This window comes from Eucyclogobius newberryi, unplaced genomic scaffold, assembly GCF_026437365.1.
Source record: "Eucyclogobius newberryi isolate DKJ021-1_F unplaced genomic scaffold, fEucNew1.0.hap1 SCAF_4, whole genome shotgun sequence".
Classification (NCBI taxonomy): Eukaryota; Metazoa; Chordata; class Actinopteri; order Gobiiformes; family Gobiidae; genus Eucyclogobius; species Eucyclogobius newberryi.
The window spans coordinates 19,099,788-19,121,178 of NW_027316056.1; the positions used below are offsets into that span (position 1 = coordinate 19,099,788).

At 39.8% G+C, this 21,391-nt stretch overlaps 5 protein-coding genes and 2 long non-coding RNA genes across 7 annotated transcripts; 4 read left to right on the forward strand and 3 right to left on the reverse strand.

Moving 5' to 3' along the window:
- The first annotated feature begins 691 nt into the window (after window positions 1-691).
- On the forward strand, window positions 692-3,383 carry LOC140377311 (guanine nucleotide-binding protein G(I)/G(S)/G(O) subunit gamma-5). Its single transcript, XM_072462679.1, has 3 exons — window positions 692-821; window positions 1,446-1,572; window positions 2,738-3,383. The coding sequence occupies exons 1-2, from the start codon at window positions 732-734 to the stop codon at window positions 1,569-1,571; spliced, it is 216 nt and encodes a 71-aa protein (XP_072318780.1). The 5' UTR covers window positions 692-731; the 3' UTR covers window position 1,572; window positions 2,738-3,383.
- A 1,350-nt stretch (window positions 3,384-4,733) lies between these two features.
- LOC140377713 (afadin- and alpha-actinin-binding protein) lies at window positions 4,734-6,638 on the forward strand (the record flags this gene model as incomplete). The annotated part of the gene is made up of 8 exons (XM_072463248.1): window positions 4,734-4,828; window positions 4,895-5,018; window positions 5,077-5,230; window positions 5,690-5,793; window positions 5,855-6,016; window positions 6,091-6,205; window positions 6,281-6,443; window positions 6,544-6,638. Coding segments are annotated over 8 exons (987 nt in total), but the record flags the coding sequence as incomplete, so codon positions are not given.
- Window positions 6,639-7,187: 549 nt separating this feature from the next.
- On the forward strand, window positions 7,188-8,146 carry nanos3 (nanos homolog 3). The gene has a single exon (XM_072463128.1). It carries the CDS (start codon window positions 7,221-7,223, stop codon window positions 7,839-7,841), a length of 621 nt encoding a protein of 206 aa, XP_072319229.1. The 5' UTR covers window positions 7,188-7,220; the 3' UTR covers window positions 7,842-8,146.
- A 416-nt stretch (window positions 8,147-8,562) lies between these two features.
- LOC140378266 (uncharacterized) lies at window positions 8,563-9,321 on the reverse strand. The gene is made up of 3 exons (XR_011930159.1): window positions 9,181-9,321; window positions 8,744-8,842; window positions 8,563-8,640 (listed from the first exon to the last, which is right to left on the reverse strand). It is a non-coding gene; the product is annotated as an uncharacterized lncRNA (long non-coding RNA).
- A 52-nt stretch (window positions 9,322-9,373) lies between these two features.
- On the reverse strand, window positions 9,374-10,625 carry LOC140377865 (uncharacterized). The gene is made up of 3 exons (XR_011930137.1): window positions 10,516-10,625; window positions 9,787-9,900; window positions 9,374-9,690 (listed from the first exon to the last, which is right to left on the reverse strand). It is a non-coding gene; the product is annotated as an uncharacterized lncRNA (long non-coding RNA).
- A 28-nt stretch (window positions 10,626-10,653) lies between these two features.
- Window positions 10,654-11,875, reverse strand: LOC140377982 (uncharacterized). Its single transcript, XM_072463612.1, has 4 exons — window positions 11,825-11,875; window positions 11,674-11,753; window positions 10,949-11,583; window positions 10,654-10,852 (listed from the first exon to the last, which is right to left on the reverse strand). Exons 1-4 carry the CDS (start codon window positions 11,856-11,858, stop codon window positions 10,654-10,656), a joined length of 948 nt encoding a protein of 315 aa, XP_072319713.1. The 5' UTR covers window positions 11,859-11,875.
- A 377-nt stretch (window positions 11,876-12,252) lies between these two features.
- cc2d1a (coiled-coil and C2 domain containing 1A) lies at window positions 12,253-20,987 on the forward strand. Its single transcript, XM_072462672.1, has 28 exons — window positions 12,253-12,295; window positions 12,763-12,841; window positions 12,925-13,063; window positions 13,144-13,247; window positions 13,424-13,666; window positions 13,735-14,035; window positions 14,096-14,205; window positions 14,290-14,362; window positions 14,481-14,603; window positions 14,697-14,824; window positions 15,017-15,089; window positions 15,157-15,287; window positions 15,506-15,578; window positions 15,988-16,064; window positions 16,170-16,265; window positions 16,561-16,686; window positions 16,778-16,836; window positions 16,923-17,039; window positions 17,269-17,342; window positions 17,429-17,487; window positions 17,840-17,991; window positions 18,088-18,178; window positions 18,246-18,401; window positions 18,689-18,832; window positions 18,905-19,031; window positions 19,128-19,204; window positions 19,387-19,434; window positions 19,513-20,987. The coding sequence occupies exons 2-28, from the start codon at window positions 12,785-12,787 to the stop codon at window positions 19,543-19,545; spliced, it is 2,991 nt and encodes a 996-aa protein (XP_072318773.1). The 5' UTR covers window positions 12,253-12,295; window positions 12,763-12,784; the 3' UTR covers window positions 19,546-20,987.
- The last annotated feature ends 404 nt before the right edge of the window (window positions 20,988-21,391 follow it).

Consider the following 21,391-nt stretch of genomic DNA (forward strand, 5'->3'; position numbering starts at 1 on the left):
AACATCTTTGTGATGGATGGTAGCCTCTAGATCTTTTCCTTTCTTCCTTGGTTGTAATATAAGAGACCCTTCCACAGTGGGGAAATTCCATTGTTGCAATACAGATTAGAAACAGAAGTGGAATAATAAAAACTTCCTTAAAGATATACTTAAATCTGTACACATATTTAAATCTAGTATAAATGTAAATAAAAAAATTGCACACTCTTATTACAGTTATGTCTAATTTCCAACCGCTCATATTCTAAACTGAGGTGTTTGCTTGTTCTCCTCATGTCAGACTACCTGGAGGAGAATTACATGTCATTTAAACAAGTAGCAACCCAATACACGACACCTGTTGCAATTGTTTTAAACGGGTAACGCTTTTATGGGAGTACAATCTCGAGTCAAGTACATTTTGAGGACCACATAGTTCGTTGAGAACATTGATATTTGGGATTCCCTGCCCTCCAGCTGAAGGTCAGACGTGTGCACTGCCACTGAAGACACTCAACACAACAGTGGCGTGTACATGTGTAAAAGGGGCGCGGTTTTCAAGACTGACAGCCCGGCAGCCACTAGGAGACGTGGACGGCCTGACGGAGGCGGGACAACGCGCGCGACCAACCTTTTCCACCGTGACCGGGGCAGGGTTTTCAGGACCAGCTGGGGGGTTGACGTCGGCTCCGCTGGATTCGATTATTTATTTTTTTAGGGGGGTCAATTCTGCTCGTCAAAACTCGTCAACCATGTCCAACAACAACGCCAGCAACAACTTGATCATGGCTCAAAGGGCAGTGAAGCAGCTGCGGTTCGAGGCCAGTATCCGCAGGCTCAAGGTACGACCCGCCGCGACCACCGACGGAGCAGGAAACCCGAGTGAAAACACCAACTTTGAGCACGACGGACACGGCCGCCGCTTTCCCGTTAACCCCTGGCATTGTGACGGCAGAGTTTAAAAAGAGGAATCCAGCGCGAGTTCCGGGCTGAACAAACACGGCTACAAACTTTTCTTCCGTGTTTTTTTGACGTCTCGTGCCACCGACTATGTCCACATATTTGTTTTAACTGTATCCACGTTTAACCTCTTGTAGCCCTGCAGAGTATACGGAAACGGCGGACCGAGGCCGCTACATGCAAATTAAAAATGCAAACATATGTTACTTTGTTTTTCCACACAGGAAAAGGACATAACTTTGACTTCCCATTATCCCCGTAGAGATAATTTGTCCAGTTAATCCGGTTTTGTGTCTTCATAGTCCTCATAGTTTAGTAGGCTAATGTAAACAGTGTCAAGCTAGTTCGGTCTTTGTCATAATCATGGTTATAAGTAATAACACTAATAATGAATAGATATTTTTTGGTGTAATCTCATCCGCCTATGGATATCTAATCACATATGTTACATATGTCTTCAGGTCTTTCCATAGTTAATATGCACATTTTTCTGTTTGTCACAACAGGTGTCCCAAGCTGCTGCCGATCTGAGGAACTTTTGTCTCCAAAATGCCTCTAAGGACCCTCTTCTGGTGGGGGTCCCGTCCAGCGATAATCCCTTCAGGCCCCCCAAATCCTGCTCCCTGTTTTAAAGTAGGTCTGCTGTTTCTCATTGGCCCCGGTCTGGGAGTTAAGCAGATCAGTTAAAGAACTCTGGGGAACACTTTAATTACACCAGGGGCAAAGCAGCTCCACAGAGACGGCTACAGTTGTGTTTTGGGAGCGGGTCGGTAGCCTATATAGTACATCTTTACCTATATTAGGAAAGGTTGCCATCTTCAGTACAGTAGATCATGTTACATTATATTCCTCGTAAATGGCAATATTGAACTAAAAATAATTTCATAATAGAAACGGGTCCCTTCACATAGTTCAGAACTGATAAAAACCTCTTCATATTGACATTTCACAAGCAGCAGAAAAGTGGCTATGTGACACTTTTGAATGAGACACATTTTTCAAATAATTGTTTAAAAAAAAAAGTACAAAGATGTGGGGCCTGGGCTTAGATAGGGGGTAGGTGAAAACTGGAATTTTCAAATGCAGAACAATGCATGAATACAAATACAACTTTGAGTGAGCTAAATGTGAGGGAACAGTATTCAAACGAGGTCAAAAGCTTTTAACTCTTTTGAACACTTGACAATATACAATTCAAGTACCTGATAAGAAAAATGTGAGCAATAACTAAATTGATTAGACCGACTAAGTCACCACCCACTCCTAACTTCAGATTTTGTAAGATGGAGAACCTAAATGATGCAAACAAACATGCATTAAACGTATCCATGGCACTTCATGTAGTGCCATTGTTTTAAGCTCTTTGCTCTAATCCTCATGACGACTGATGGTTCCTCAGATTGATCCCTTTTGGCAGAGCTTGTGTATTCTTGCTGTAATTACTGTTTTTGTTAGTGTTGTTTTATTCCTTGCAAAATGTTTGGACATTTGCAATATTCTATTTTTTTACAAACGTTCCATGGGCCATCCAGGTGCTCAGACTTAATTTCCCTTATCATGGAACCTTAACGTATGTGATCAAAGTTGTTGACTAACTGTACCGGTATATAGTTAATCAAATATGATGAACATTTTACTTTTCCCACATGCCAGCTACAGTCTGTATACCACTACCACAACTACAATATTAGCAAAAGGGTGTAACAAAATCCAGTCCAGCACAAAAGAGGGTGGGTCCTAGCCTTTTAAAAAAGCCTTCAAAGTAATCTTGTTCTCTTCTGTCTTTTTCTCCCCAAAGACAAGAAGATACTCCTGACATTTCCACTGAAGGCCACTTCCACCTGTCGACCAGCAGCACTCACAGGAGACAATGCCAAAACTAAATGGTATAAAAGCGTGCATCTGTTACAGTCAGACGATACTGTGTACTCTCATGGGCACCAACTTCAAAGAGCAATTCTTTTTTCCTTGTACGCTCTTGTCACCCGGACGCTAAAATCAATACACACCGCATATCTCAGCTGTCAGTAATTATTCAAATCATCTGACCAATAAACACTTAGTCGTAAAACACTACAATATATGGCAACAAGTGTGCAACAGATTGCCCACCAACTCTTTTTCTAATTACTTTTAAATATATGGTAAACAAGATACACGATTGTAAATGTTTGGATGTTTGTTTTGTCTGTCTGTATTTAATGTCATGTCAAAATTAGCTTCTTTGTTATAGTCTTTAATTTAAGAGACACATAAAAGCCTTAAACATTATGAGGTTGCGCAGATATTGCCAAATGTTTGATTGTGATGTTATATTTATTAAAATCCGGCTGCAACCACGCTGTCAATAGTGTACACTGGAGTTTACCAGTCAATCCAAACATTTGTCTTTTAACATCTGAACTGTTGTAATCTTTTAGAAAATAAACTTTATTCCAGACACTCTATTCTGTGTTTTTACGTAATTTGTATAGTCGTTTGCCAGTAGGCGCTTCATTTCTCTGTGAAATACCTTTTGAGTGACGTCTTCTTTGTTTTAGAACCCTACTTCCTGCAATGTAACTTCCAACTATGTAATAATAATAAAAACACCTTGTGAACTTAACAGAAATTGCCTATACCTATAAATAATATAATACTTCAAAGTACTACCTCCATTTTAGAGTGAATTTAACTCTACGTGTGTCATCATGTGAAAGTCTATCTAAAAGTTAATACAATATACACATGACTTGAAGTACATTAGTTTAAGTGTAGATATTGCATGTGCACAGGCATTATACTGAGCCCTAGTTATGTAAGCAATTATAGAAAGATTGAAAAACAGCCATTGTAAATTACTCACTTGATTTACTAAAGCAATTTTCCGAAACCCACACTCACAGCTAGGCATCCACAGTTCTTGCATTATAAACTGATTTTCAGAGCTAAGCTAATCATTTCTGTCTTAAGTTTACACCTCTTCATAACATTGAGAGTAATTAGCTGAAGTGACATCACCTGGACAACGTAGCAGCATTCTCCAGGAGCTGGGACCCCTAAACTAAGGTAACCACACCATGCAACACATTTTGATTTGTTTAAGTAGTAAAATGTGTGCATGACATTTGATGCAAGAACATACCTTTTTATTTTGTTCAAAGTTGTATGAAGATGGCTTCTGGCTTTGGCCAAAGACAATTTGGACACCGCCAAACTCCAACAGGTACTCAAAGTTCTCGCTGATAAAATACCCACCACGTCAGACCATCAAGTTACTTCAATATTTTTTTTTAATGTATCTTGTATACTATGAGTATGTGGGTTCTACAGGGCTCTCTGAACACATTGACAGGAGTAGTCCACTGTGCGACAGCTCCATCTGGTGGGACGACAGAGCAAGGCAAACGGACAATGGAGATTCACTCGGAGTAAGTTTTTCACTCTCCAAATCAATATCTAATTGTTAAATAAGCTTTTACTAGATAAATCTGAAGCTGTCCTTTTTGAACCATTGTACTGTTTCAGGAGCAGCTTAAGACGATGGATGACCACGTATCCAGACTTCAAGATATGCTGAAATGTGAACGGACCAAAGTATGTAGAGGATACATGGATATTTACATGCCATAACAGTTTGCCAAGAACATGCCATTTTCTTCTTAGTGCACTCGGCTGCAGCTAAGGTGTCACCAGCAAGAGGCAGAGTTGAGACGCAGAGAGCAGAACATAAACAAGATGAAGGAAAGGCTGTCACTATTCACTGAAAGAGACAGAGCCTTCAGTAAGATACATCTCCATAACTTTTGACTAAATGCTATGTTCACACTGCTCTTTATGTCTGTCCAGCAATTAAAATCCTGAACACTATACCAAGTGCTCGGGGAAAACGAGAACAGCCATCAGCAAAGTAGGTGAAATTTTGATTTGCAAATTAAAACGAAATTTCCAATGTCTTTATCTATTTTATTAATAGAAAACAAGAGGAAGAGGCAGTTCGCCTGATGCTGGAGCGCAGAGAAGCAGAGCTCAGAGAGGCCATGAAGCTGCGCCACAGTCTCACCTCTCTTCTACATGCCCTCAGAAGTGACATGGAGCAGGTAATGATGACAGACAGACCAATGAAAGAATGTAACCAATAAATAACATTCTGTTTAGACACTGTCTGAGCTCGAGGGCTGTAAAGATGAAACTCACTTTGTGGACAAACGGCTGGACCATGTAGAGCGAGCGCTTGGCGACCATGTGACGGGAGGTGTGGTGCAGAGCTGGAGACGAGTGCAAAAGAAACTGGGCTCATTCACATATGAAGGTAAAGCCCACACAATAGGATATGTATTAAATGAGCTCCTAAAATACGGTGTGGCAGAGTGGCTAGCACTCATTCCTCACAGCAAGGTGATCATGGTCATGGGTTTGAGACTCCCGGACTGGACTGGGCCTTTCTGTGCTGCATTTGCATGTTTCTCTCCATGTCCGGGGGAGACACTCTCTAGACACTCCAGTTTCCCCCATCAACTCAAAACATGCTGAATACGTCAAATCCATAAGGCGATCCTGACCAAATCTAGCTCAATCTAGATCCTGTCAGCTTTGTATTGAAGGATGGTCAAATGCAGTAGAGAACTTTCCTAATGGGGACAATAAAGTTCAACCATATTATATTTTAGGAATAAATGTGCTTGTTTTATTTGGTCCATTTATACATTCAAAATAAAAACCCTCAATCTGATCTACGCCAGGCAAAATAAAATAATGCATTTTTTTTTAGGCATCTCCGAGTTTGGTACAGATCATGATAAGCTCATGGCACAACTAGAAGGTGAATTGAAAGAAAGTCAGCGACTTGTTCAAATGCAACAGCAACTTCTGCAGGTACTTAATATGGCTTTTCAAAAATGTTCCAGATTATGATTCAATGCTTTGCTGTCTTCAGGGTAGCATTGGGTCACCTATCCCATCAGAACTGGGTGATTGCTATTTTGTAGAAGAGTGGGACCGTCTTCGAGAGTGCTGGACTGAGTTCGAGCAGCAGAGGAGGACTTTTGAAAGGGAGAGAGAAGCTTTTACTGCTGCTGCTATTCGTCTGAGCCATGAGGTGATGAGGGCAGAGCTGCATAGGGATGTACAATGTTTGTTTAGACTAATGAATTGTACATTATGGTGTTAAAGCGTCGTGATTTTGAGCAGCTGAAAGGATCACTTCTGAAGCAGCAGTTTCTGTGTGACTCTCCTGTTTTTGGGACAGGAACACAGTCCAGCAACAGGCGAGAGAGCACTGGCCTCAGTAAGTTATTCAAATGTCTAGATGTGACATTTTATTGAGAGAATGTAACAACTAAATGTTTTCATCTTCGCACAGACTTGTCTGGGATTAAGCCTCTGAACACATCTGGTCGTCACATGGCCTTCACCCCAACCACTGCGCCCCTGAGGAATGAAGAGTATGCCAGGACGGTGAGGGTTCAGACTCCGAGCACCCCTGAGCTCTATTCTGCACTCAACCTGTCATATAACCGCTGTGGGTCAGTAAAAGGCCAGAAAGCGGGACAAAACTACCAAAAATATGTATTCCCATTACAGAAATGCAGTGCTACACAAATAATTCTCCCTTTCTCCCTTCAGAGGTGCAGAAGATGAAATATGGGACAGCAGGACCAACCAGGCTGCACTTCACTTAGATTGGTCATTTTGACACATAACTTATTTTAATGTAACTGATCTCCTAAATTTCAAATAAATGTTTTTATTATTCTAACTTTGTTACAATGATTTGTGTGTGTGTGTGTGTGTGTGTGTGTGTGTGTGTGTGTGTGTGTGTGTGTGTGTGTGTGTGTGTGTGTGTGTGTGTGTGTGTGTGTGTGTGTGTGTGTGTGTGTGTGTGTGTGTGTGTGTGTGTGTGTGTGTGTGTGTGTGTGTGTGTGTGTGTGTGTGTGTGTGTGTGTGTGTGTGTGTGTGTGTGTGTGTGTGTGTGTGTGTGTGTGTGTGTGTGTGTGTGTGAGAGAGAGTATGAAAGAAAAACATACAAACCGTGTAGAATTCTCTACAATAATACCATGCAAAGACACGAGTGTGCTGCATGATACGCAGCTGGTGATTGGACGAAAAAAGGGATGAGAGTGAGCCCTGCACGTGGCGAAAGGCCTCTCTGATTGGCTGCGTGACTAGAAGTGTGCCATCACTCAACACTTGTACGCAATTACCAATCAAGTTGCATGAAGCGCAGAAGTCTTGTGTCAAAGTTTGCAAACTCCTCTGGAAACAGACGGCGCAGCACAAGCCTCTGAGGCGCAGGCAGGAGAATGAGAAACATCGCGCGGGAGCTGCTCCATCACCTGCCGAGCTTTATGGAGTCGGAGAGCAAAAGTTTCCAGCCCTGGAAAGACTATATGGGTTTGTCTGACACGGTCAAACGGATCCTGGGCCGGAGCGGCACCAGTGAGGCGTCAGACCCCACGCCTCCTGCTCCTGACCCGCAGACGGATGAACTGTGCCGTGCACTGCTCTCCGTGTGCTCCACGTCGCCTCGAGCCTACGACGAGGTGCCGATGGTTTCCACCCCCTTTGCAGATGGCTTGTGTTACTCACAGGCCTTTTCCGGAGAAGCTGGGAGTTTGAAATCGGCGCAAAAACTGAACAATGCCAGGGGCCCAAAGGAGCGCAAGAAGACGCCACGCTTCAAACCCGCGGCAGTCGCGTCGCCCGAGCGAATGTTCTGCAGTTTCTGCAAACACAACGGAGAGTCTGAACTGGTGTACGGGTCGCATTGGTTGAAGAACCACAGCGGGGAGGTGCTGTGCCCTTACCTGCAGCAGTACGTGTGCCCACTGTGCGGGGCCACGGGAACCAAAGCGCACACCAAGCGCTTCTGTCCTAAAGTGGACAGCGCCTATAGCTCTGTTTACGCAAAGTCAAGACCCTAAACCAGCTTGCCCAGCAGGCCCCAGACAGGCTCAGCGCGAGGGCCATCGTTTTTATAGACTGTTCAAAGTTTATTTATCCGTGTGTTGTGTTGTTTGTCTTTTTATTTGCATGCCTTGTAGAGAAGCGGAGCTGCTTTGCGCTGAGCTAATTGGAGTCGTGGTCCAGCTGGGAAGGCCTTGCGATCTATCGACTGTCAAATATTTAGTTTGGAAACAAATTGTGTGTTTTTTTTTTTTTTTTTTTACATTTTAATCGTGGTCAACTGATGTCCATATTCAAATCTCCTGTCCATGCATTGAAGAATCGTTATTATTAACACAAAACAGAACCCATGTTTTCAATATTTAAGCCTCACATGACAATTTAACTTTTTATTATAGAGGTTGTTCGTGTTCTCACCTGATGCCTGTTCTGAGGCATCATCATGCCTTAGTTTGAAGTAGCCTACATGTTGATTTTTAATGTCTTTTGATCTCCTTATAACAAACCAATATTGTGATCTTAACAAGTCTTGTAAAAAAAGCATTTATAAAAATATTTAAACCCAGTATGTTTTCACTTGCATCTTTAGAGCAAACGGATGAAAAATCTTTTTAAAACACTTTATGGCAAAAATTAAAACATGCCATCAAACATAACAATAACATTATGTCTTATAAATGCAAATCACTTCTCTTCAGAACTCAAACCCCAGAGAAAAACACATCTCTTGGTGACTATTCCTTTTTTTTACCCACAAAGTTTTTACCCCTGCGACGTAGGGTTTCCAGCTCTCGGTGAGTGGCCATCACCGTTCGACTGTTGGAAAGGAAGAAAAATATTGGGGGTTATTTTCCACCATATTGTGAATAGCTAAATAAACACAAGCTGAAGCTAAACTAACTACAAAAAAATGACTTACTTTAAATAGGACAGTTCTCTGATGAGACCACCAACCAGGTCTGTGACATCTTCATAACGTTCAGGAGGAACCTCGCTTCCACCATCCATCACCTGATGTCTATTTTATGAAAAGACATACATTACTTCCAACCAATTGTAGATTTCTTTGAGTCCAAGTCTAGTTATTTGGGACTAGCCAAGTCCTTAGGTGCTAGTAAGCTCAGGTTTCATTCATAAACTTAACTTTAAAGTATAAGGACTTCAGGTTTTTAACTAAATGAGTCCTTGGTGTACAAGTCCCCAGTGTTCTGGCCTGAACCTTGTCAGAACTGCTTGTCAGAAACTTAAAAGTCCAGGGACTTGGAACACAAGCCAATTTCAAACACAGGAGTATATCTTTAAATAATACAAAATGATCAAAACAGTATAAATGTTACTGCCCTATAGGTGCCTTACGTCATGTCAATGGTGTTAAGCTGAGAGTCTGACACGTATTCTCTCCACTCAGGTGGCCCCATGTTCACCATTGAAGAGCTTGTATCATGCAGGTTGTTTTCTTCACACTGCAGGGAGATAGTATGGGAAACATATCAAAATAATAAACACAAAATATGGATTAAATCTGAATTTTCCCCTATTACTTGAAGATTCTCCATAGATATCTTGTATGTGTCCGGTTGGTGAGGGGGTTCCTTCTCTATTCGCGCTTCTTCAGTCGGATTCATTTGAACGTTACAGTTTTCACTATGGTTGTAATCTCTATTTGCATATCTGTTTTCACATTGTTTGTGTATTTTAGAAAATGTTTTCTGAGACTCCTGTTCATTCATCTGCTTTTCCTCATTTAAAAGTGCTGCTGGTTCTAAAGGTACAGCTAAATTAACTTTGGTGGTTTGCAACTCTGGGTTTTGAAGCTCACACACAGAATCAACAACCTTTGCTGACAAATTGACCTCAATTTCAGATCTGCAATACAACATAAGAAAACAATGCATGTATTCAACAATACAATGATTGAATTGACATGATCATTTTAATGCTGTGGATGAAATAAAAAGAAACCTGCTTAATTGCTGCTCTTTGTCCAAATGATGTTTTTGACCCCTATCCCAGTTTTGTAAGTCTGGAGACGATTCATCACATACTGAAACTGTGGTATGTTCTTCAGTCTTTGTCCTGTTTTAGGGGAAAAAAAGAATTAAATTATTATCTAACAATTGTGTGACTGAATAAAATTAGTCAAATTGATCATGACGCAAAACCCACATGTAAAATGAAATGGCTTTTCTAATGAGTTGTGACAATATTGAGCATTTTTTATAGGGTACATATTATGTAAATTGACTTTTATTAGCTTATAACCACTGGTTGCTACAATGCAAAGTTTTCACCATAATGGAAACATGAAAATGTGCTGCTTGCAACGAAGAGATGTCACTACAAAGAGATGGGGTCAGCAGCAGAGAATTCTTGCAAAATAATACATTTTGATCAGTTTATATAATTAAGCCATTTTTGAACAGTGTTAAGATTTACAATGAACAAAATCTAAAATGATGGTACCTTTTAATTTAATACTAAATTGTAAATGTGAACATTGCTGGACCTAAACCCTTAACCTTGCAGTATAATAGCCACTGCTTTGTTTTTAATGTGTTTTTATAATTGGCTTGTTGGAACAGTTTTTATCTGTTCTGTAAGGTGACCCTTGGGTGCTTCAATAGGAGCCTAAAATTAAAATGTAATATTAAAAATGCACAATATATCTTTTTTAAACTAAGGGTCACATACTTGTTTTGCTGATGCTCAATTTCTTGCGGTTGATCTGGAGCTTGCATGAAATCAGGCTCTGTTTGATCTTTGCACTGATGGTTTAATGTCTCGTCTTGGCTTTCAATTATTCCCCTATGGATCGCAAAAATCATACCGTTAAAAACAGTTTACACTACACAAGTTTCTGGGTATAACTTTCCTTTGTAATCCTTCCTCCGCATGTGTGTGATGCTTTGTGATGAGTTCAGAGTACAGTTCTCCCTTGGGATCATTCTCTGAAGCGTGCACCTCTGTGCTCAGTGGCTCACACACCAAAGTGGTCCCATTAGCAGAAGTTTCGACTTTGGTTTCCTTGCTGTGCATTGAAAAACAATTCTTGCAGGCATTATTGTGCATGCAAATGTGTATTAATTAAAGCTAACAAGCTATAAAAATATACTTTATTCCTGACCTGTTGTTATGATGAGACATCATTTCAGTCGCTTGTTGTTGAAGTGATAATATCTCTACCGAAGATCCCCTTTCTTCTTCAGCTTCTACTGTGTTTTCATTCTGCCTCTCATTTTTTTCTGCTCTGTTCCCACATTTAGGTAAAAATAGATTCCGCTGATTTTCTGACAAGCGACACATGCCCATCCTTCGCCTCTTCTTGGCTAAGCCTTCAACCACTGGTTCAATGGATATTTGCTTGACTTCATCCACTTCTTGGTTTGTCTCCATCTTGTGGTGGTTATCCACTGCATTCACTTGTTCTTCTGAACCATTAGGCGTTATCCCAGCACTGACGTCAATGTACTTGTTAGAATCATCTAATAGGTCACATTCATTTGGTACCTGTTTCTGTAGCTTTATATTTTTTTTATTGCTCTCATTTCCACAAGCCGATAAACTAATGACTAACTGTCTTTTAGGACCAGCTGTAGGCAGGGGTTTTTCAGGGGTTTCAGAGTCTTCATTCTTTTCATAAGTGTTTCCATCAGAGCTAGATGATAACGCCAATGGCTCAATACATTTCTTGTCACCATCCTCTTTAGGAGACTTAAGACATTGCACTGATGTATCTTCTGTATTTGAATCCCCCACGACCTGTGTAGTACACAGGGAAGTTATAAAATATAATAATCATTGCCACAGAATTCAGAGCAAATCAAGCTCTCTATGGAAAGATTATTTGACCTGATGATCATCTTCAGTATTTTTTTCCACTGGATATCCCCTCTTCCTTGACCCCCGGGTCTTGGGTGGCCCCATAGCCTCTGTAAACAACAGAACAAAAAAAATGATGATTCTTTTTTGCGTTGTATAATTTCAACAGCAACACTTTTACCTTGTTTGTTGTTCACAGCCTTTCCTTTCGCCATTTTCTTTATAATTCTATATTATTAGATTAACAAAAGAGAAAATGGTATGTAGTCATATTTTTTTCCCGGTTATATATTAAATTATAAACACACGTACACAACATAAAACTGACAAACTGCATGTTACCAAGGATTAACCCCTAAAATTGTGTCTTAGAGATGAAATCTATAACATTGAAAAAACAAGCTAAATATTTTTTTTTTACGGATGTAAATACGTGTATACAGTTACTTTTAACCTCACACATCGATATTAGATTTAATTGCGCGTTGTATTCATTGACCTAATGTCATATATTCAACTTACCAAGTTTATTTTAGTTTCTTAGACATTACGATGGGCTTTTGCGACAGTAATTGGCGCGTTTCGTTCAGCCGTAAAGCATATTCTGTTGCTATGGGAGACGCGGAAGTGAATTCTACAGTTGCTTTGACAGGTCTCTTTAAAGTTGCATTTTTAAACTATATACTACTCACCTGTTGTGTCGAAAATACACAAGAATAGAGACTCTCAGTCTTTTGAACAATCAGGAATGGAAAGTTTGGTAAAAAGATCGGCAAGAGAAACTCAAAAAGCATTTTGTATTGCATGTTTCCTGTGCAATCGTTTGCGGTTGGCTCACGTTAGGAAGTTGTCTGAAAACAGATATTAATGTTGTGAAAACCCTTTGTAACTCAACTGAATCTTGTGTTTCAGCTTTCTGTTCTATGCATTATTTTGGTTAACAGCTCCCATTTGCCATTCAAGAATATATTTTTACCTGTGAGGAAACCCATGGATTTACATGACAAAATAGTTCCAACGTTATGGGTCTCATTTTGGACATAGAGCTAGAAATCAGCTTTCTGAAAATTGTACTGAAACATGTCTTTTATTAATCTAACATGTGTAATGTCTTTGTAGAGACTCCATACTAACAGCTTCAATGAGTCGCAGTAGAAACCCACCTGTTCGTGGACAAGGAGCAGCCCGAGCCAAACAGGTAACAGGGCTTGTCATACATTAACAATGTGCACTGACGTGTCTTTACCTATTGTCCGCTCTGTTTATGCTTCTGTTGCAAAGATGGGGCTGTTACTTGATCTAAACCCTGACGGGGGAATGGCTGATGGTGAAAATGATGAAGATCTGGAGGCAGAGCTGATGAATCTGGTTGGTTCAGGTGGTGGAGGGAGACCTCAACCCAAGAAAGGCGATGGGAGAGGTGAGACAACTTGTCTTGTTAATACATAACATTGAAATATTTTTTCAATTCTAAATGGTTTATTCTTGTTTCATATTAAGCCCCCGTTGCAATGGCTGAAATTGAGCGAATGGCGGCTCTTTGCATGAAAGACATAGATGATGACGATGTAGGAGATGAAGATTTTGAGGATGAAGATCTGTTGGTTAGATTTGTTTTATTATTCATAATTTGAATCGGAAAGACATGTTATATTTGCGCATCACTGCTGTTTTCAGAGTGTGCGATATCAATAAAAAGATAATCTACGTATCATTATCTTTCATGTCCTTGTGTATCATACATAGTTGATGCTGTATGTATGTTTGTATGTTTCAACAGGCAGAGTTAAATGAGGTTTTAGAAGACAGCGAAGAGGAAACCTCAGCTCCCACACCTCCTGCCTTTACTCCATCAGCCCCAAAAGTCAACGTCACATCCCACTCACCGGCTGCAGTGCCCAGTGGGGCAACAGGGGTGGAATCAAAATTAATGGAACGTATTCAGATGTACAATACAGCCATATCTAATGCCAAAGCTGCTGGAGAAAGTAGCAAAATAAGAAGATATGAGCGTGGATTAAAGGTAATAATGTGATTCTTTATTTGTTCATGTGATGATAATGATGATATTCATCCTTTTATGAACTTTAGACCTTGCAAACCATGTTAACGTCTGTAAAGAAAGGAAAACCAATAAATGAGGAAGATATGCCGCCTCCTGTTGCTTTAGGAGGAATGTCCAGTGCTTCACCAGAAGTTGTTTCAGCAGTACCACAGGAGGACAGGGCCCCCTCTCTGCACAATCAAAAACCGTCTCGAGAATCTGCACCACCTGCCTACAATGCTAAGCCACATCTTGCTCCTTCTCAAAACAGTGCTGCTGCATCTATCACCCCGGACACCCCTGCCATTTCTCCACTCACTCCTAGTCGACCTGATGCTCAGGACTCGGGTAGGTTTGTGTTTATGTCTGTAAATTGTAACTGTTTACTCATTAATGATCTACGCTCAGAATTGAAGCAGGCAGTGTTGTCCAGGCAAAGAGAATACAAGTTGGCTGCCATCAATGCCAAACAAAATGGAGACATTAATCTGGCCAAACAACACTACATTGTTGCCAAGGTGATCTTATTGATAAATTCATTTGAAATATAGTGGTAGTTTCAGTATTACATGTGTAAGATTTACATAACTTAATTTATGCAGGAAATGGATGCAATGCTGGAAGCGCTGGACAAAAATGAACCATTTGACATGAGCTCACTCCCTCCTCTACCCGGTCAGTGGATTATAATAAATGTTTGTTTGTTTAAATTATAGGCCACAACTATTACATACTCATCTTTATATGTTACACAAGTATATCTAGCTAACTAGGTTCATGTGCTCTTCTGCAGGGGATGCCAGTGATGCAGCCACACCTGTTTCTCAGTCTTCCTCTAAACCTGTCACTTCTGCTGCTCCTGCTACTCCTGCTGCTCCTGCTGCTCCGGCTGCTCAAACTCATATAAACCCAGCAAGTAAGACATCTGTTCAAACATCATTTAATAAGCACAATTTTTAAATTTGCTTTCACTTGAAATTAACACTTCTTGTGTATATTCATTTCAAAGGCCTTCCTGCCCCCAAGACAGTAGCTGAAGCGTTACAGCAAAGAATGGAAATATACAAGTCAGCAGCAGAGGGAGCCAAGAGCAAAGGGGATGACCGCAAGGCTCGCATGCACCAGCGCATTGTCAAGGTAGGCAGTGATATTGGGTACACATTGGTTACACGTTGGTTATTGATTACTTATTTTCTGGCAAAAAATCTTCCAAGCAGTGTTCTGATGACTAGCAAACCATAATGGGAATAGAATGTTGTTGTACTACATGATGACTATATGTGCTCAAAAATAACATTGTCACCCTCATTGTGTATAATAATCCTTAAGCAATACCAAGATGGAATCAAAGCTCAGAAAGCTGGACGACCTGTAAACTTGTCAGATCTCCCTATGCCACCAGGTAAATTCATGATATTTTGTCTGTATTTTTGACTGACTTTTATCTAAAACATATATGGGTGTTTTAGGCTGTCCACCACTTCAAGGCTCAGAGGGGGGCGACCGCAACTTCATGGGAGTCCTGGAAACGGCTATGAAAATTGCAAATCAGGATGTCGAAGCAGATGATGATGACGAAGACACCCCTAAAGGGACTACGGTATAATATATGAAAGCTTTTTTAAATCTGTTTTTTAAGTGATTTTGCAGTAATTTCACCAGCAATTGAATACGCTGTATAAAATAAGATAAGATATTCCTTTATTGTCCCACATGGGGAAATTTCATTGATGCAACGCAGGTAGATACAGAGTATAATGTATTTATTTATAATAATAACCCTAAAAAAGTAACTTTATTTGTTGTTTTCTTTTACAGTCTGGAGCTCGCCCACCGGCGCAGAAAGCCAAATCGCCTGCTCCTCAAGCCGCCATCAAACTAGCACCTAAAGGTGTGTTGTGATTCTCAAACAGTGGTATAGGACACACATAATGAAGTTCAATAAATGTGTTTTTCATATATAGATTTGACTTATGTAGTCACAACAACATATATATATTATATATATTTATTCCTCCAGTCTTGCCATACTTTGCATAATTATTCCATAGTGTTTTTACTCCAGATGCCCTTCATAATCCAACTGCCTCTAAGTATCAGTACAAGGAGAGAGTGATCCTTGTGGCTGAATAATGAAAAAGTAATAAATTACTGCAGACATTTTCTTTTTAGGAATATTGGGCTCTGTTATCCGACCGTGAGAGAATTGCTACTGTATGTTTGGTGATGCATGGTTTGTATTTAAACACTGATTTATAATTTTGTAACTGAGACTTTGTTTTTCTTAATTATTCTTTCAGCCCAACTGCAATTAGATTTCCTGTTGCTAAGGCGACAGGCTTTTGTACGTGCAGCTCTTCGCTCAAAACAGATGAAGGTAAGCAGATGGGTTCCTTTACGTTCCTTTTTATTTTTGTTTCAAAATGGAAATGCCTGCTTTTGGTTTATTTTATTAGTATAAGCATTGTGTTGTTTTCTGTAGGATATGACAGGAGCTGCACAACACCTGAGACATGCTAAAGGATTAGACCCCATGATCGAAGCTGCCAAGTCTGGACTTCCTGTTGACATCAGAAAGGTTATTATTATGTATTTAGACTTGCTCTCAACACACAAAATTAATTTTCAACAAATTCCTAGTATTGAGATGTTTGTATAGTGTCTTGGTCAAAAGATACGTCAAAAATATTTTTTCAAAACGGTAATGTCTTGTATTGCCGTACCCAACATGACCATTGCCATAATTGAAAATTATAAATACAAGTCTCAAATGAAATGTACTTGCCCCTAGGTTTAGCTCACTATTTTTGTTATCACAGTTTCTGATTAGGGTGTAGTAATATTTGATTAAATACTTGTAACATCTGTTTTAGGTTCCAATGGCTCCAATAAATGAGGAGGATTTTTCTCTGTTGCGTTCCCGTTCTTCACCATCAATTTCAGCGCGCTCCAGTGAACAGTACCATGCTCTGATGGAGCTTCTCAAAAAGCAGCATGAGGTAGAGACTTTCTTGCTGAAACTCAGTTTTAATGAGTTTACAATTTTGTTAAAGCTGTTTTGGGTTGGTTATGTTTTTTTTCTTTTTTTAGAAATGCTTGAGCCTTTGTCAACAGTTCACTGAGCAAGGCAACATCGCTGAGGCCTTCAAGTAAGAATCTTGGTGCTTATAACTGTTGTTTCTACCCATTTGAGGTTACAAATGATTTGTTACAACATTTTGCTTCAACTTTGCAGGTTGGGGAAGCTGATGGGGGAATGTATGAAGAGCATAGAGATACTGAGAAATGCCTACGCTAAAGGACATCCAGTTCCTAAGTGTCGCACAGAGGAGAGGACCATAAACACTATGAAGTCAGAATGAAACCTTTTTAACTGTCAAACTACACAAGTATTTCAGGAAAACTCAGTAAAGAGCTAAAAATAACACTGTGTTATATGGAAATGTTTGGCTTCAAATATTTATTTTGCGCCAGTTTAGGCTTGAGCACAATGGATGAGTCCTTCCCATGTGCGATTACATCCAACAGTTGTTCTTGTGTACTCATGCCTGTCACTCAAAGTGCTGCTTATTTTTCTGTAGGGTCTATCCAAACCTAACACCTAATGACATGATACTATACATCATCAAAGGTGTCAACCTGCAAGCACCTCCAGGTAGGCTGCGCTGCCTCAGAAATAACGAAGCAGTAATGTGCTGCATTCACATGAACACGACACCCACAGTATTGCTCTATTTTCAGGTGTCTCGCCTAACGATCTAGATGCCAGTGTGAAGTTTGAGTTCCCCTTTCCCAGTACAGTAAGTCTACACTTAGAAAACCCTCCCTTTTAAATAGATAGAGGTTTAAAATATATTAACAATGCAGAAAAAACTTCAGTTGTAGTTATCTGGACACAAAAAAACAGGTTTTGACCTCGCATCCAAGAGTCAGTCTCAATCTGCGGATCTAGTCTGAAAATGTGGATACTTATCCTATTCTGAGTAAGCCACCGGTCAAACTTCATAATGGAATGATGAGATTCGAAACGTCTTGGTTTTCTAAAACAGTGCCCAGATGACTACAACTGAATCTTTTTCTACAATGGATCAGTCCTGGATGAATGAGGGATTAAACTGACCTATTGTTAACATTGTTATAATTGAACTGTAGGAAGAAGCCCAACAAGACAAGACCGGCACAGTGAAAGGCAGCAACAACCCAGAGTTTAAAGAGCAGTTCAAACTCAACATAAACCGGTCACATCGAGCCTTCAAACGAGTTATCCAGTCCAAAGGAATCAAATTTGAGATAATCCATAAAGGGTAAAACAACAAGTCTAAATGCCACAACAAGTCTAAATGCCACAAGAATGAATACAATGATAATACATAATTATATATTATATTTTGTTTTTTCAGTGGTTTCTTCAAAAATGACAGAGTTGTGGGTACTGCTCAGGTGAAGCTGGAGGCGCTAGAGAACAACTGTGACTTCAGGGAGTTCATAGAGGTAACAACTATTACCATACACAAAGTGTGCAACATGTCCACCATTACAATGATTGGGAGTTGTGCAGGTGATGGATGGACGTAAAGCCACTGGAGGAAAGCTGGAGGTGAGAGTGAAGATTCGAGAGCCAGTGTCTGGAGCTCATCTGCAGCCCGTCACAGAGAAGTGGCTGATTCTGGAGCCAGTGTCTACTCTGTCGCCTCCAGAGAGACAAAAGGAAAGGGTGAGTAACGTGTAACTATAACCTAACGCCCAAGATTGTGTATACCAAACAATCATCTCATTTCCTATTAGGTATTATATAGTTTCATTCATAAAGTATATTTTCATGTACATATATTATATCCATATTAGACATCCATTATTGTAATTATTGTTTTCCGTTTGGTAGAACTGACTGTGCATACTATAGGGTGCTTTTGGTTCCTTCGTGCAATGTTCAGTTTGCCGTTATGGCGGTTAGATTGACATTGCAGTTATTTTCTATGTGTGACCTTTCCTTCTTTTTAGGCGCCTTCTCCTCGATCCAAGCACAGAAATGAAACGAGCAGCGACGGCAGGAGCAGCAGCCATGTCAACAGGAGCTCTCCACCTCAGTACAAACTCCACAGCTTCAGCCTGCTCAACTTTGACAAGGAGAGGTTTGAGAGAAAGGTAGCGGTTTCTGTTGTTTTATAGGCTTGCTTCGCTTTCGTCCGACACCACGTAACATCTTACGTCTCTCAGATTGCGGAGTATCGTAAAAACCGACGCGACCCTCCGCCGGACCTTATACAACAGTACAAGGACGTTGCAAATCGATTACAATGGCAGAAAGCTCAACTTGAACGCGCTTCGCCTGCTCTGCTAAATGGTAAACAGCCTTATTCTTTCCACTCTTTCGTCTATTATTGTACAGTGAAACCTAACCTTTGTGCCTTTCCTTGCCTTTACCCATTATTTGTTGCAGAATATGAAAATGTGCTGAAACGATTTGCACAAGGGCTTTCCGACTCAATAAAGAAATACTCCAGCCAAGGAAACAGAGTGAGTAAATGTTGATTCTTGACTTGTCAATAGAGAAATCTCTAATCACTTACTGTGGTAACTTTAACAAAGACAATGTAGTCGGTCATTTTTGATTGAATTATAAAGCGCAGTGTTCTTTTTGTTGTTTATACACTTCCTAAAATGTGTTTATGCATTAACGATTTACATTTATATTCTAGGATGCTGCTAAGGATGCTCTCGGCAGGATGAGGATGGTAGAACAAGAGGTAATTATTTTGCAATCTGTTGTTTTGGTTTGTTTCTAAATCGCTTTAGAAACTTTATCTCTTCTTTCCTTGTTGCAGCTTGAATCACTCCAAAGGAAACGCACTGGCTAAGAGGGAACAAGGAATGCCACGCTAGACCTGAATACTGTTATCATCCCTCATTTAGAAACACTACAGTCGGTACTTAAAGCACCTTCAGCATAATTACAGATTCCCGCATGGAAACTTGGGTCAGTTTAGCTTCCATTAACCTGCAGCAAGCCGGGACATTTACTCAGAGCTGTACACATGCAGGCTATATTTGCACTATTCTAAACACTACAACATTTCTCTTGGCCTTCTCTTGAAGTGTTTCATTCATTTTTTCAAAACACTTTGAGGAGTTACTTCACTGGTCAAAAGGTTATACCCATATTTTTTGTTTGTGTGTGGAATGCATTAGACCCCAACCTTTTGGATTCAAATCTGAAAAAGCGCAAATAAAAGCGCAAGAGAGTACCACAAATTTGGAGATCTATTGACTGGATCAGACGGAATATCTCCTTTTGGGTAAAAAAAAAAAAGGCGGTAGATATTTTATTTGTAAAATAATATAATGTGGTTAAAATATCACTATTGCCTCAGTTATATTTTTGTACTTTGGTGAATACTTTCTCTGTCCGTTCATAATTATGCATTACTTAAAACCTCAAACAAAGCATTTACGAGTACATTTTAGCACATTTTTGATCTTGATTCTTGATCTTTTTATGATCTGATTGTGATCATCGGGATATTTCCAAATCAAGTTGTTGTTGGGGTGTCTGGCACCTTTTATTTGTGGGTGGTCCCCAGTCTGTAGTGTTCAGTATCCATCATATTGCGCAATTGAAAAATTTGATATCTTTCAGAAATTGTTCAGACCTAATTATGACAATTAGAAATAGGCAAGTGGTCTCAGAATCCTTCGTCCAATTTGTGTATTTGTTTACTCGTCATTATGTGCCTATATAAGTGTGTGTTTGTAACTACCAGTGCATATAGCCATCAAACCAATGTGTTTTATCCCTGTATTTTATCTGTGAAATGAGCTTAATCTAATCTGTTTGCTCCAGTGTTTCCAGATTACAGTAATCTGCCCCATTTGCAGTGCTGTGATATGAGAATATAAAAAGTGGGGCTTTCGGGGCGCCGCAGCCTACATCCCATAATGAAGGATTAGTGTCTGTGTCACCAAGGAGACGCTGAGATCAAGTCGCCTTTAGGGCTAGCAAAGAAGGGTGTTAGAAGCGCAATTTTTGTTGTGGCTCCTCTCCACCGGGAAATGTTTGATGTCTTCAAGTGGACATAAACTGGGATGGGAGTTCTTTAAATTGATTATCACAAAAAAATTGGGGCAAAACGTTGACCATTAACCAGTAATTCTATGAAGACATTTTTGACCCATCAAACTATATAAATTAAAGAAATATTTGAGGGTGTTTTTCATGGTATTCTGTGTGCTATGATTTTATTTCATTGGGCAAAGCTCAAAATTGCAAAAGATATTACATTTTTGTAATATTACAACCTGATTTGTGATTCTGAACCGCAAACAACACATGTTATTTTAGTTTGCGTGACTCATGTTATTGTGACACTTCATTTGTGGCTGGTGCATGAAATTGAACCATGATGCTCATCTCTGAACTAATCATACTTTTATTACCCATCACCAAATATATTTTGTTTCTATGTTTATACTAAAAATCTTTAAACAAATATAATTAGACCTACATTACGATTTAATTACTGAGGCAGTGTAGTTTTTTTTAATGCTTTGAATCAAGGATGTTTTTTAAATCATAGTAAATTCTCAGACAGGCAATGGCTATTCTCAGCCCTTTTTTCATTGCTCCTCGTGGCAGAAGTCAATTTGCTAATTGTTTGTTCTATCCTGGAGCTTTTCTCTTTACAGAACAGAAGCAATACTTGCACA

Excerpts from the sequence above, each read along its gene's own strand:
- LOC140377311 (XM_072462679.1), top strand. The coding sequence starts at position 732 with ATGTCCAACAACAACGCCAGCAACAACTTGATCATGGCTCAAAGGGCA. Across the intron at positions 822-1,445 it reads CCAGTATCCGCAGGCTCAAG|GTGTCCCAAGCTGCTGCCGA; the intron begins GTACGACCCGCC and ends TTGTCACAACAG.
- nanos3 (XM_072463128.1), top strand. The coding sequence starts at position 7,221 with ATGAGAAACATCGCGCGGGAGCTGCTCCATCACCTGCCGAGCTTTATG.
- LOC140377982 (XM_072463612.1), bottom strand. The coding sequence starts at position 11,858 with ATGGCGAAAGGAAAGGCTGTGAACAACAAACAAG. Across the intron at positions 11,584-11,673 it reads ATACTGAAGATGATCATCAG|GTCGTGGGGGATTCAAATAC; the intron begins GTCAAATAATCT and ends TGTACTACACAG. Across the intron at positions 10,853-10,948 it reads ATGTCTCATCATAACAACAG|CAAGGAAACCAAAGTCGAAA; the intron begins GTCAGGAATAAA and ends TTCAATGCACAG.
- cc2d1a (XM_072462672.1), top strand. The coding sequence starts at position 12,785 with ATGAGTCGCAGTAGAAACCCACCTGTTCGTGGACAAGGAGCAGCCCGA. Across the intron at positions 16,065-16,169 it reads TTCGCTCAAAACAGATGAAG|GATATGACAGGAGCTGCACA; the intron begins GTAAGCAGATGG and ends TGTTTTCTGTAG. Across the intron at positions 19,435-19,512 it reads TGAGGATGGTAGAACAAGAG|CTTGAATCACTCCAAAGGAA; the intron begins GTAATTATTTTG and ends TCCTTGTTGCAG.